Here is a 14038-nt window from a genome sequence, read left to right on the forward strand (position 1 = left end):
GTGTAAATGTTACCAACGAATTCAAAATTAGCAGCTAATTCCAAATTTGTAAAGCCCTCGTGTGGGCCAAAGAAAGTTACAGGTGCGCGCTCGATCTGGCTTTGAGGGACCATTTATTTATGGAGCCTTGGGGTCAAAGGAATCGAGGGTGGTAGGGCTTGAGGTAATTGGATGATACCTGGTGGAGAGACTCAGGTCCTGAGCATGAGTTTGTATTTCCTCTGTGTCACAATGGGAGATTTTCAGGATGAAAGTAAATTATTGCTTTTGTGCTGTAGGAAGATTCACTCAGGTATAATTGGTAGGCTAGATTGTGACGGTTGGACACTGGAGGTGGGAAAACCAGCGAGGAAATGTTTATGAAAATTGAAGTAAGAATCTCTCAGGAGAAAGGTAGAAACAGGAATGGGAAGGAGAGACTAGATACTTGGGACATCAAGGCAAGGACTTAAGATCAACGATTGGATCTATGGGTCTCAAGAAAGGAAGAATCAAAACCAGCTCATTTCCACTTTTAGACAGAAGGTTCTCGGGAGGACGTACTGGTTTTGGGGAATAGCAGGATGAATGAAACTTTGGGTGTATTCAGTTTAAGATACTATCAGGACATCCACACAGAGATCCAAACAGGTAGGTGAAAGCCGGTGTGTAATTCTGGAAAAAAGATACTGACTAGAGTTAGAACTTGGAGAAACACCTGCATAGCAAAGGCTGAGTTTTCCTGCTACAAAAGTAGAGAGAGAAGAGAGCCCAGATTCGTAAGGGATGGGAGGGAATAGGAAGAAGACAAAAATAGAAGGAAAAAAAAAAAGCATCACCGATGTAGGGGAATGGACATATTCCATGTCCTTGCATGCTTTATATTAATGTATAAAATATACTATTAATATGTATGTGTTTGTATGCATTGTCACAATGCATTAGTTCCTATGGGGATAACTAAATAAACTTAAATGCATATGCTTATGCTTACATCCGAATTTCGATTGAGAATGATTTAGATATTAACCTGTACCTTTTCTACCTTCTGATAATCCACTCCAAGTGTGGTCAATGATTTAAGAAATGGGAAATGGGAGAAAAGATACTCTCAAACAAAAATTTGACGAACTCTCTTTGGGTGAGCACTTCTAAACACCTTTGGTTATCAAATGGATTTCATTAATTAAGCTCCTACTATGTACTCTATAAACATTTAATATTATTTGTCAATCTTATGAAAACCCTAAAAAGTAGGAGGGTGATATTATTCCTGTTTTTTTTTTTTTTTTTTTTAATAAAAATAAAGTAGATAAAGGGTCTTTGTTTTACACTGGGTCTCTAGCGAGAAAATAGGAGAACTAACCTGCTAGGTTCCAAAGCCCATATACATAAACTTAATGGAATACTGATTTTTAAAAACCTTAAACTTAGTTGATACACCTTGGTTTAGTTCCTTAACATTTAGGGGAAGGTAGTACTTGCAAGATAGAAAAATATCTCATAATATTGAGCTAAGTTTCTGACTTATGACATGCACACATCTTGGAGCATTTATACCAGTAGAGTAGAAAGACCCCTCCCTGCCCCCCTCTCCCCCATGAAAGAGTTCAACTCAAGTCAATTCAAGAAAGCAGTGGAATGTTTATTTCTTTTTAATAAATGAGATATCCTGACAATAATTAATCACCTTTTTAGCCTTGGGTTGAATTTAATTTAACTCATGTTTTTCATTAAATCTTTTTTTTTTTAAAACCCACAGGCTCTACTTCCTTACATTGCATTTGCTCTTTTTGTTTCTCGTGAGCTTTTTTGAAAAACCAGCATGTATGTAGTGCACAGAAGTAGTGCTCAAATCACCCCCCAGTAAGATACACCCACAATTAAGAGATAAGGATGAGACGCCAACTTCTGAAATTGTAGCTACTACTATGGATGTTAAATTTATGTCTGGGGTTGAAGACGGTCTTGCCGGAAACGACCATTGTGTATCTGTGATTTGGACGTTTCTCCAGTATAAGCCGTGTCAGTCAGAATCTTGGGAGTCTGTACCTTATGGCAAATATTTAGGGTGGGAGCACTGAGTCCTGATTTCTGCATGAGAAAACTGTTCTTTACAAAGAATACTTACTTCAGCAAGGACAAGTGGTTAGTCAATGATAATTTCCAAAGGAGTTTCCTAAGACTCACTGCCTTTTCTCTAATTCTAAGCTCATCAAGCAACCCTTTACTATGTAATCTAGACTCCTGAGTAAATACAGTCACCAAAAAGCGATGACAATAATAGCTAAATTTTTTTCCATGTTCACCATTACAGGTCATTGTGCTAAACGCTTTTCATCTATCTTATTGAATCATCCCAACGCCCTAGGTTTACAAGCTCCAGTCATCTTCACTCCATTCCCCTGGCGACTATTATACGCCTTCTCTTTTCTCTTCACATCACTAGTGCCTTTCCCCAACCTCTCACTCTTAGCGTATGACCTCTGTCCTTATCTCACTGAGAACGTAGGAGCAATCAGAAGAGAACTTGCACTTACTCCTCTAGGAACCTGCTCGATGCTCTAACATTCACTGTCCATGCCCCTGAGAGCAGCCTCACCTCCATGCATCTCTCTTCCTCACCTCCATGCGTCTCTCTCTCCTCTTACTCCAGCAATTGTCTCCAAATCATCATTTTCCCTGACACGATCAATCGTTATACCTCTTGCTGCAGGATCTCCTGTCTTAAACAAACATACAAACATTTACCCTCTTACGATCTACCGCTCTGTGTGTTTCCTTCTCAGTCTCCTTAACAAGTCATACAGCTCGTGAAGTGGCATAGCTGGGATTTGAACCTTCAAAGGCGGACACGCCTGCTTATCCATTTCTACGTCCCTCGTACCTGGTACTGTGCTCAGCATGTAGTGTGAACTGGGAAGCTTCTTTCCTTTCCTTTTCTTTTTTTTCCTGTTTTCTGTGAGAAGCCTCTTTATGATTTTGTGAGAAAGAATGCAGAGCTAGAGGTCAGTTGGTGGTGAGATAATTGAGACCAGAGACACTGGGCTTTCTCACCAACAAGAGGGAGACACGACCAAGGAATGGAATTTCTGAGAAGTGGGCACAGGTAGGCGATCCAGACAGGTAAGTGGCAAACTTTGGTTAGGACCTGACAGAAGGAAATTGGGTCTAGTTTGGCAGGCAGTGTCTTCAGCGGCTAGCAGCATTTCCTAGTCTGCAGTCAGGAGCCCATCATCTCAGGACAAGTCCCTGGGACACTGACACTGAGATGGAGACATGTGCACAGTAAGTTTCTTGGGGACACTGTCAGGAGTGGCCCTCCTGAGGGAGAGCTGGCAGAAGGAAAGGGCAGTGCAGTCTCGGTGAGAGCTTCAGCCAGTCCCGCATGGAGCAGTGAGGCTGGAAAAGCCCCCTCAGGGGTGTGAAACCCTGAAGCAAGGAGACTTCACCTTTATAAGCTACATCCTTTGTCCCGCGCACCAGTCATTGGACGTGAACTGCAGGTGGGGACGGCTGAGACCTGGGCAAGGGCGCTGTCTTCTGCTGAGGGAAATTCCAGAAGGAGGACTCAGCTGAGAGCACAAACACCCCCAGCCACTGGGGGGCGAGTCCTGCAGTCCCACAAGGGAGATCTGGGGGGCACGTGACAGCACCCACCTCCCTCTCCCCAGAGAAACCCAAGTATCAGGTAGGACGTGAGGACAAGCCCTCAAGAGTGGAGGAAGAAGACGGCTTGACCAGGCCCCGGGAAGGCGCCTGCTAGGAAGTGGTTCAAGTGGGGAGATTTTGTGCGCGTGGTCAGGGAAGCAGACGGGATGCTGAGGTACCTGAGTCCACCAGCAGGGGAAGGCTCTTACCACGCATGGGACTGAGGGGCTGAGGGATGAAAACAGTGCCGGCCGAGCCCAGCGAGGGCAGGAGCTGGGGAAGGACGACTGCCTGGTAGGAGCTGTAGTCACAAGGGGCCCCAGGAGGTGCAGCAGGGGAGCCGCTAAGTCCCTGACGCTCCACCTCCCACCAATGCCTCTCATCAGCCAACCAGCTGAAAGTCACTTGGTAACAGAGCCTGGGTGAGGCAATTCTGGTGTCTGTATCTTGGCTCAGAGCAGGGTGAACAGAGGGTGGACTTAGGGTGAGCAGATGGAGGACAACCAGCAAAGAGTACAAATCCAAAACAGTCCAGGGATTAGAACTCAGGGTGAAGGGTGAGGTGCTGCTCTGCTCTGCCTTCCAGATGTTTCTACTGACAAAGACTGAGGCTGACCTAGAGTCTGGGATGGAACTGAATTTTGGGGAGGTCACCGATGTGAGGTTTGGAGCCAAAGTACAGGGACAATGTGGAGCAGAAGATGGGGACAAATGGTCCCAGAGGGAAGGACCGGAGGGAGAATTTGGCTAATGTGAAGCCCAAGAAAGCAAGAAATCCACCAACCCCCCAGAATTCAGGGGCCTCTGACCTCGCATCCACTCCCACCGAGCCCTGCTGGCTTGTGTTTGGTTCCCGCTGAGGTCTCCAACACTGTGCCTTCCAGTGGCATTTGAGTGACTGAACTTGAGGAGGGCAGCTTGAGTGCACCATGCAGCCTGAAAAATCTGAGACGTCAGGAGGGAAAGGGGGAGCAGGAAACGTTTAAAGCGAGGGGGTTGAATTGGACGGGGATGATGCAAGGTTGTGCCGCCGTAGTCCATCCCCTAAAAATCACCAGCGTCTGACACGGAGCACGCAGAGTTCAAATGGTGGTGGCCAGTATTTGTTCCTGTTCCTGTACAGTCAGCTTGAACCGGGCATCCAGGAATGCCGGTCTCCTCCCTGATCTTCTCTCTTTGTTTGTAGTCCTGTAGCTGACCTCCGCCACATCTCTGTCTTGGCTCACTCCTGGGAGTGGGAGGCCGAGGCTCTGGAGAGTATTCTTCCTGAGACGATGAGAAAGACGGCAGCTTGTAAACACTCCTCCTCTTTAGAGGCAGGCCGGGCCCTTTAGAATGTTCACAGAGGAGCACCTGCCAGACACACATCCCTCTTGGTAAATGTGACCACTCCCGTAGCTGCTTTGATGTGTCATCCAGGTAAAGTTCCCTTCCACCAGGAGTGAGGCCAGGGAGGAAGGAAGGAAGGAAAGAAGGAAGGGACGAGGGAGATGAAAAGCCCCATCCTTCCACACTGAAAATAGTATTAATAACTATTATTCTAGGGGCTACTTATTGAGCAGTAGCTCATAAACTGAATGGCTGCTCTATATCAGGTAGATATTAGATGCTGTAGCAGGTTAAATGGTGGCCACCCCGCCCCCAAAGGTAGATCCGAATTGCTGGAACCTGGGAATGGGACCTTATTTGGAAAAAGGGTCATTGCAGATGCCATTGAGTTAAGGATCTCAAGATGAGATCATGGGGGTGGACTCTAAGTCCAATGACAAGTGCCCTCATAAAAGACACACAGAGTGACACCGGAGAAGAGAAGGCAATATGAAAACCGGAGCAGAGATGGGAGCGATGCAGCCGCAAACCAAGGTTGGCCTGGAGCCACCAGAAGCTGGGAGAGGCGAGGGGTGATTCTCCCCGAGAGCCTAGGCAGGCAGGGTGGCCCTGCCGACACCTCGATTTTAGTCTCCTGGCCCCTGGAACTGTGAGAGAACAATTTCCTGTTGTTTTCAACAACCCAGTTTCTGGTGATTCTTTCGGTGGCCCCAGGAATCTACACAGATGCCCTCCATGCAGTATTTCTAATCCTCACTACGCCCAGCAAGGTGAAGGTACTGTTTTCCCGTTTTGTAGACAAAGAGATTGCGATTTGAACTTGGGCTTGCCTGAACCCTGAGTCCCTGTGCATTCCGTCACATTACAATGTCACGCTAATGTCCTTCCAGTTCAAACAGTGCCCTTCTGTGTTCCTGGCCCCACTCGGACTCATCCATCAACAACATTTAATTGACGGGTCATTGGGTTAGGGCTGTGGATACAAAGTCGATTGTCATTAATTCCTGCTTCTTCACCTCATTTAGGGCCTGAAGCTTCAGGGGGAGGAAACCTTCCCACCTCGGAAAATAAATAGAAATATTATGGAGCCCTAAGTAATAGTTTGAATTTTTATAATAACCGACATCTCTGCAGTGATGTATGGGTTACCAAACCCTTTCACTCACACGATTTCATCTGATCCTTGGAAGACGAGGTTACACAGAGATGTTACCTGTGGATGATTTATTTCGTGGATGAGGACAACAGAGGGTCCCCAAGTCAAGTGGGTCCCTTGGTGCCACACATGGTTATGGAGCGGCAGCTCCCCACAGCACCCCATCACCGGGAACACTTTATACACCTCCTTGAGGTCCATCGTGGACTCATATAATCAACCATATAATCTCAAGGGCTTTACGTTTATTTGGTTTTTCTATCTGGATTCTTCTCCTTTGGAAATAAGGGAAGACTGCCAACTGGAATTATGAAGAGCTGGCTCCTATTTGAACGGGTTTGAGGTGTTGAATAAAGATCTGATGTTGGCTGACAGCCCCACGTCAGAAGAAAGCTGAAGCAAGACCTGCGTTAGAATAAATATTTGTGATTCCTTGAGCAGGCCTTGCCTCTTAATGTATGGCTTTTGCAAAATGCTTATGGTGTGCAGTCTGATTGATGCTCATGTTTAAAGAAGTATAGAAATCGCCACCAGTGCCTGGTGATTCCACCACAGTGTTCAGCTAAACACAGAAAATGTGTGAGTTCAGAGTTACGGGCATAGCTGACTTTCCCTGGAATGCAAGTGGTCATCTACACAAAGTAAATGTGGGGGGGGAGAAGCGTGCTTTGGAGTCATTGACAGTGTTTTGCTTGTGCCTTGCTTTTATCTGAAACTAAAGAGGTGTCAGTCTGTAATTTTTCTACAACTCTATAAACCTGAGTACCATCTGAGATAACGGGAACATGAAGAGAGACCAAAAATCTCTCTTCCAAAAACTGGATCTGGTGAAATAATGCCATCGGGGAGAAGAAAGGAAGTCAGTCTGAAACAAAACACCAACCGAACTCAAGATTATCCAAGAGAATGTACTTAACGCCACTGAATTGTACACTTAGAGATGGTTACGACGGTAAATCGTATGTGTATTGTACCACACACACAGAAAAACTGTACAAACAAGACCTGCAGTTGGGGTAAGGGACAGTCGTCAGAAACTGTTTCAAGGGTACGTTTCTAAAGGGTAGATCAACTTGTGAATATTTGCAATCTGCTAAAATACATTTACATTAAATGAAATTGACTTGTCATGAGGCAGACCTGTCATCTGTCTTTTTGCTCTTGTTGTCCAAACAGCACTGCGTAAACATAGCCTTTAAATCTGTCAGCTCCTTCTGCCAGCCCCTTGGTGATTTTCTCCTCCCTTCCAGTGTTTTCTCAGAGCCCTGTTGCCCAATGCGTAACGCTGATGCACGAAAGACACATATGGGTCGTGCACTCGAAAGCATCAGTCAGTGAGTGACTTACGTATTTGGCTCAAACTAGAAAACAGCGACTTTCACTGTCTGTCCCCCATTCCCGCCCCTCCCAGTTGTCAAGGGAATGGAAGTCGGAGACCAGGGAACCATCAGAGTAGTTAGATCACTAAGCAGGAGTGTGACGTTTCCATGGAGACCAAAGAGCTGAGGCTAGGGCCAAAGCAGGTGACATTTAGAGGATGCACAGGTGAGCCACCACCAATCTATGTCAGGTACTAAGTTGACCAACATTATTTTGTTTATTTCTCACAGTGGCCTAATGAGCGAGGTGTTATTTTGATCATGATTAACCCCATTTTGCGATGAGGCTCAGAGAGATTCGGTCCCTTTCTTGAGGTCTCATAGCTAGTTCACAGCAGAACTGAAATTTGAGCCCGTGCCCTTAACCACTATGCTGCCCTCGAGGCAGGGGACCCTCCGTGGGGTTACAGAAAAGACAGGCTGCCCTTCCCCGCAGCTTCTTGTTTAGAAGGAACTGGAATGTATGTCATTGCATCTCGATGCTGCATCTTCACTATTTGTTTATGAAACAGAACACACGTAGCGTCTGATTTTGTCATGGGCGGGAAGAGTCACGCCGTAGATTCACACCCCCGTGTGTGGCTTAGATTCACTCTCCCCAAAGGTGGCTGCATGGAGACGTGACTGTCTATTCCGTAAGCACGAAGGACGAACTCGATCCAGTTCCACCTGGTGAGGGGGAAGCCTGGCCCAGGGGGGCTGGGCATGAACGAGCCATTTGGCTTGTGAGATGTTGCAGACACACCCCAATGTTGTCATTGAACGAAGAGTACAGTGTTCTCGAGGGGTGGCAGTCGTGGGTCCAGTGTGTGACAGAGGGATGGGTTGCCAGTTATTGCGGATATCCCATCAGGGAATGACTGACCTCTCGCCGTGTCATGGAAGGTAACAGGATTCGCACTGGGATAGAAACTAGGAACGCAGAAGTCATTTGTCCCTTTGGCTCTTCGTGGAGGGAAAGGCAAACCCACAGGACCGCTTCTAACACCGAGGTCCAAGTGCAGAAATGGAAGCGAGTGGAAGGGTCTGTGTGAGCAGAGAATGGGACAGGCTAAGGCCGCTGCTGAGGCTTACAGGACAGCCTCAACATCTGGAGGAGGATTTGCTAAGCAGAGCAGAGAAGAAAAGGTCATTTTAAGTCAAGGAAACCCCATTTTCGATGGGGTAGAGGTATGAATGTGTATGTCATTATTGCGGAATAGTGAGAAATTCGGGGCTGGAGCAGGAGATGTATATGGGGCAGGTAGGAAGGTGTGTGGAGGGGGTCCCCATAAATAGGCTTTATGACAAAGATATGCAGCAAATCTCCTCCTGTTTCCTAACAATACAAGTGGGAAAGAGATCGCTGTAGTGTAATGTTCAGCACCATTCCTTTTAGAGAAAGGTTCACATTTCCGAGTATTCAAGAGCAAAATAACTCCTTTGGGTCATGGTCAATTTGTGGCCACTGGATTACCATGAAAGTAGAACTCTAGAGACAGTCCTTTTACAAAGACAGAGGACAAGTTGATAACTTACGGTGGCTTAAGAAGTCTCTCTGGCAGATTGGGGCGGGACTTCTGAATATTTTCTGGATTTTGCAAGGGAAGAAATTTTTAAAAACACGCCAAGAAAAAATAGATAGGACAAAGAATAAATCCACAGAAGTTTTTGTTTCTTTATTCTTATCATCCAAGTAACTTCCAGGGATACGTGTGTTCTGCAAAAAGAATCCACTGGAAAATGATTTGTAGGTATTTACATGGTTACTCTAGTTCATAATTGTAAGCTTTCCAATGGACATTCATAATGAACTTCAAATGTCCAAAAGAACCGACAGGGCTGTCACACATTCCAGGCTTCACATCTGCTACCAAATTGATGGTAACTTAGGTAAGTTAGAAAGTACATAGGCAGGGAGGTTTGCTTTAAGAATGCTCTTTGATGCGAGGGCAGTCAGAGCTCCTGGGTGGAAGACACAGGAGAGGTGCTGGAACCCCCAGACATAGCCTCATGGCGTTTGAGCGACTTAGTGCTTTAATTTCAGGTTTGTTTCTCTGAGTCTCTCCCACAGGATGAGTTGTGTCCAGTCCTGGCTCCTGACCCTCTTAGATAAGTCCCCAGCGAAAGAAGTTTCTGGAACAAGAGAAGACTGTTGCAATTCAACCGTTCTTCTTTGGTGATCACAAAGAGTGGAACAGAATAACCATAACAAACCAGCTTGATTTTAAATGACAAAAGGAGATAGTGAGAAATAAATATAAAAACATGTTTCAAATTCTAAGGAGAGAGGAAAATGAGCAGTAATTTCCCACTTTAATCCCCTGTGTGTTAAGGGAATCTGTCCTGCCCTGGGATCACAGGGCTGTCCATTATTGTGTAAACGGAATTTGTTATTAGCATATCAATGTGTCTTCTCAACCATTTTGTAGACTTTTATTTTTTGAATGCCCCCCTTTTATGTTCTTGAGTTTTTCCATTTCCCCATCATGTAGGATCATACACGGCCAGATTCATTTTACATTGGATGACAAATGGCGTTTGAATTTGTAGGGTTGCAAGGTCAAGGCTGTTCTCTATTAGTCAGCCAGGCTCCCCCAGAGTGTCGCAGTCATGAGAATGTGTGGAAATCCCTGAGTACTGTGCCACTGCCTGCTCGGTCCTGATGAATGCAGAATTCTGCCCTCACTTGGATTCCTAATCCCTCACTCCATCCAAAGGAGGGACCATGCCACGGGATTGCCAAAGTAAACTGCTTCGTGTGGGCATGGTATTATTATTCGTCCTGGGGCTCTCCGGAGTCCATGTTAATCCAGAATTCTGAAAGATCCATTTCCTGAGCCTTAAATAAGAGACGTGTCTCAAGGGCTATGCTCCCACCTGCCAACCAGGGAACCTTACAGGAGAATAAGCCCCCTTGGGAGAGACACACCCAGAATTGTCAGGAGGGAAGCAAAAACAGAGTCCTTCCAGGACACCGAGTAACCGAGAATTTAGAAGCTGCCAGTTGTGACGTGGATGAAGGGTGTTTCTAATCCCAGTAGCCTAGTCCACCAGCCTTTACCACATGCCTTTACCCAGTGGGGTAATTTGATTAAAAGCGACTGATTGCAAGATGTTTCGGTCTTCTATGAATATTGTGCTTATGTCTGTGTGTGCTCTCTGTAAAAGTCGTGCTACACACATACAGATGCACACAGAGAAAACTCACATCAATTCAGACCCTACTCATTTTAAATTTTGTGCCACTCCCATAGATACCAATTAGCATTTTGTACTCTCTATGATAAAATGGCTTTTCATAGACCTTTAGTGGGACAAAGGAGATTGTAAGTAAAATACTCAGGAAAATAGTTTTTCCAAGTACTTACATGCTCTAGCTAATGTACAAACAACTGAAATTCTAATTCAAGTCATTTTAACAGTGATTTAAGTGGTCTCTTTCAAGACCTTTACTAGGTTAAGGTCTGTTTCTTCAACTAAATCATTACTTACCCCCCCTCTATTCTCTAGCCGAGGGCACTGAGTACTCTAAATTAAATTGGTTTTCAGAAATGTTTGTTGGTAGTTATGTTGAAGATCATGATAATAAGTCATCATGTGTCTTTAGTTACTAAATATGTAAAGTAATAAATCTAAAATAAAAATTCTACAATTCAAACTTTTCCCTTATTAAATATTTAATAATAGCTATCATGTGTCAAACCCTTATTTTATGAGGAGGCTACGTGCTTTATATGCATCATGTGATTTAATGTTTCCCATGTAAGGATAAATGTGATCGTGATATTACAGATGAGATTCAGAGAGGTTAAGTAACTTGCCTCAGGTCACACAGCGAGTGAGTGGGCTGAGCTGCAATTCAAACTCAAATCCTTCTGATTTCAAACCCAGGCTTTTTAACCACTGCGATGTATTGCTTTGGTGGTGTGGTTCAACTCGTCCCCCCTGTGTCTGAATTGGTGGGATTTTTAGTGTTCTGCAAAGCCTGGCCTCCATGCAGCCAACCAGGAAACACTTGCCCTGCCCTTGTGGACGTTAGAATGAATGAAGAGTCAAGGTTAAGACCAAAGCAAAGGGAATGTCTGCAACAGAAAAGACTAGCTGCTAGCAAATTCCTGAATCCAATTTTGATCTTCTTGCGTAAAACAAGTCCCCAAATCCTGCTTGCTTTTGTTGGAATGGGACAATGTTGACTGAAAGACTTAGCCATTGTTATTCATACTTTTGTAGAAGGCAGAAGACTTTAAAATGATAATTAATGTTGCAAATAGAAGGACAAAAATAGAAGTACAAACATATTATTCATTATACTTACTCTTTTTTAGAGGCATATTTCAGTTCTTTCTAAAAAGGTTTCAGGGGAGCAATCCTTAATACATGGATTTTAATTGATTTTAACCTGTTCTTTCACCTTCACATACATTCCACACATAAAGATAAGGAAGATTCAGTCCAATTCTCCACGGATTTAATGAGGACCCACATATGTCATTCTCTGAGCTAGACGTTAGAGACTTGGGTTTGGGTCCTGACTTTGCCACTTGGATCTGTATGTTATGGGCTGAATTGTGTCTTCCCCAAAATTCATATGTTGAAGGTATAGCCCCCCGACCTCAGAATGTGCTCTTTTTGAGAAATAGTCAGTGCAGATATAGTTCTTTAAGATGAGGTCACACTGGAGTAGGGTGTGTCCCTAATCCAATATGGCTGGTTTGCTTATGAAAAGGGGAATTTGGACACAGACAGAACACTGTGTAAAGATGAAGGCAGAGATCGGCATGATGCTTCTACAAGCCAAGGACTGCAGAGATTTCCAGCAAACCGGAAGCTCGGAGAGAGACATGGAACAGATTCTCCCTCACAGCCTCAGAAGGAACCAACCCTGCCTACATCCTGACCTTGGACTTCTAGCCTCTAGAACTGTGGGACAAATCTCTGTTGTTTCTGTCACCCAGTTTGTGGTATTTTGTTACAGCAGCCCTAGCAAACCGATACACTATATAATTCTGAGGTAGTTCTTTAATGTCTATAAGTTTGGGTTCATGCATCTATAGAAGAATGATAACTCACCTAGCCCTTTGGGTTATGGTGAGTTTAGTAATGCTTATCCCATTGTGTTAGAAGGACTCTTGTTTTTTCTCCACTTGTTTGTAAGTTCAGTGAGGGTGGGAGCCATGGTTGTTGTCTTTTATTCTGTTCCCAGGCTGCACAGTAGATGTTCAATGATGAAGTGAGTTATTTAATGAGGAAAAAATATGCAAAATATCTAGCACACGGTAATAATAGTGAATGCTTATTCTGTATCAGACATGCCATTTAATCTTAATCCACACGATTTTTCAATTGAATCCTCCCATCCCCTCTGTGAGTTAGGTGCTATTTTATCACCTTCCTTTTATGGAAGAAGAAAGTGAGACAAAAAGAGGTTAATTCATTTGCCAAGACTAATATCCCTGGCAAGCTGAGTTTCAAATCCAGGCAACCTGGTCCCAAGTGCTGGTATCTTAACAACTATACTGTGCTGCCTATTGGTGATTGCTGTGTATGTATAAATATTAGCTCACTGCCTTCTTTCTTTCCTTCCATGTTTTTTTCTTAACCATTGTGATAGTAGCTCTTTGGTGTGTGAAATACGCTGGGCTAAATTCCAGCTGTATGTAGAATTCCTTTCTTGCTGTGTTTCTAAATAGAGTGGTTTACAAGAGGTGATCTCTCTAGAGAATTGGAGAATAAAAGGGAAGCAGTAGCCTTTTGTATCTCTCTCTCTCTCCCTCCCTTTCTCTTTCAGTTCGTCAATCAAACCTAATCTAGAGGTTACGGTGAAGGGATTTTTCCTGATATTGGTAGTTTGTGTCTTCTCTCTTTATCAGACTGACTCAAGGTTTATCAGTTTGATCGATCTTCCCAAAACCCAGCTGTTGTTTTTCTTGATGATCTCCATCGATGTTCAGTTTTCTTGCTTTTCCTGTTATTGCATCCTTCCTTCTGCTCACTTGAGTTTGCTTTGCTTTTCTTTCTCTAGTTTCTTAATGGAGGCTTCCATTATTTTTCTGAGATCTTTTTTATTTTCTAACGTAAGCATTTATGTTATAAATTTCCCTCTAGGAGCTGCATCCCTCAAATTTTGATGTTATGTTTTCTTTTTCATCCTATTAAAATATTTTCTCATACCTCTTGTGAATTCCTCATTCAACCAAGATTATTTAGAAGGACATTGTTTAATATAAAGTAATTAGTGGTTTTTCTAGATAAGTTTTTGTAGATAAGTTATTGACTCTTCTAGATAAGTTATTGACTTCTAGTGTTAATTTACTATGCTCAGAGAGCAGATTTTTATATGATTTTAATTTAAAAAAACCTTGTGGAGGCTTTTTTATGACTCAGAACATGGTTTATCTTGGCAAATGTTTCATAAGCACGTCAAGTGAATATGTATTCAGCTGTTTTTGGTTAAATAGTGTTCTCTAAATATCAACTCAGTCAATTTGCGTATTAGTTTTGGTCACTATTTACTGATTTTTCTATTTGTTCTATCAATTATTAAGAGAGGAGTGTCAAAATC

General features: G+C 43.8%; 1 protein-coding gene across 1 annotated transcript in view; it reads left to right on the plus strand.

Annotated features, from left to right (window-relative positions):
- The window catches only part of C7H8orf89 (chromosome 7 C8orf89 homolog), a 38244-nt gene extending 24485 nt beyond the window's left edge, over positions 1-13759 (plus strand). The window contains exon 7 of the mRNA XM_088799368.1: positions 9548-13759. Coding sequence (XP_088655494.1) covers positions 9548-9552 — 5 coding nt within the window. The 3' untranslated portion in view covers positions 9553-13759. The remainder of the gene's footprint in view (positions 1-9547) is intronic.
- Positions 13760-14038: the final 279 nt, after the last annotated feature.

This window comes from Rhinolophus sinicus, chromosome 7, assembly GCF_057876585.1.
Source record: "Rhinolophus sinicus isolate RSI-liver-muscle chromosome 7, RSI-T2T, whole genome shotgun sequence".
In the NCBI taxonomy this organism is placed as follows: Eukaryota; Metazoa; Chordata; class Mammalia; order Chiroptera; family Rhinolophidae; genus Rhinolophus; species Rhinolophus sinicus.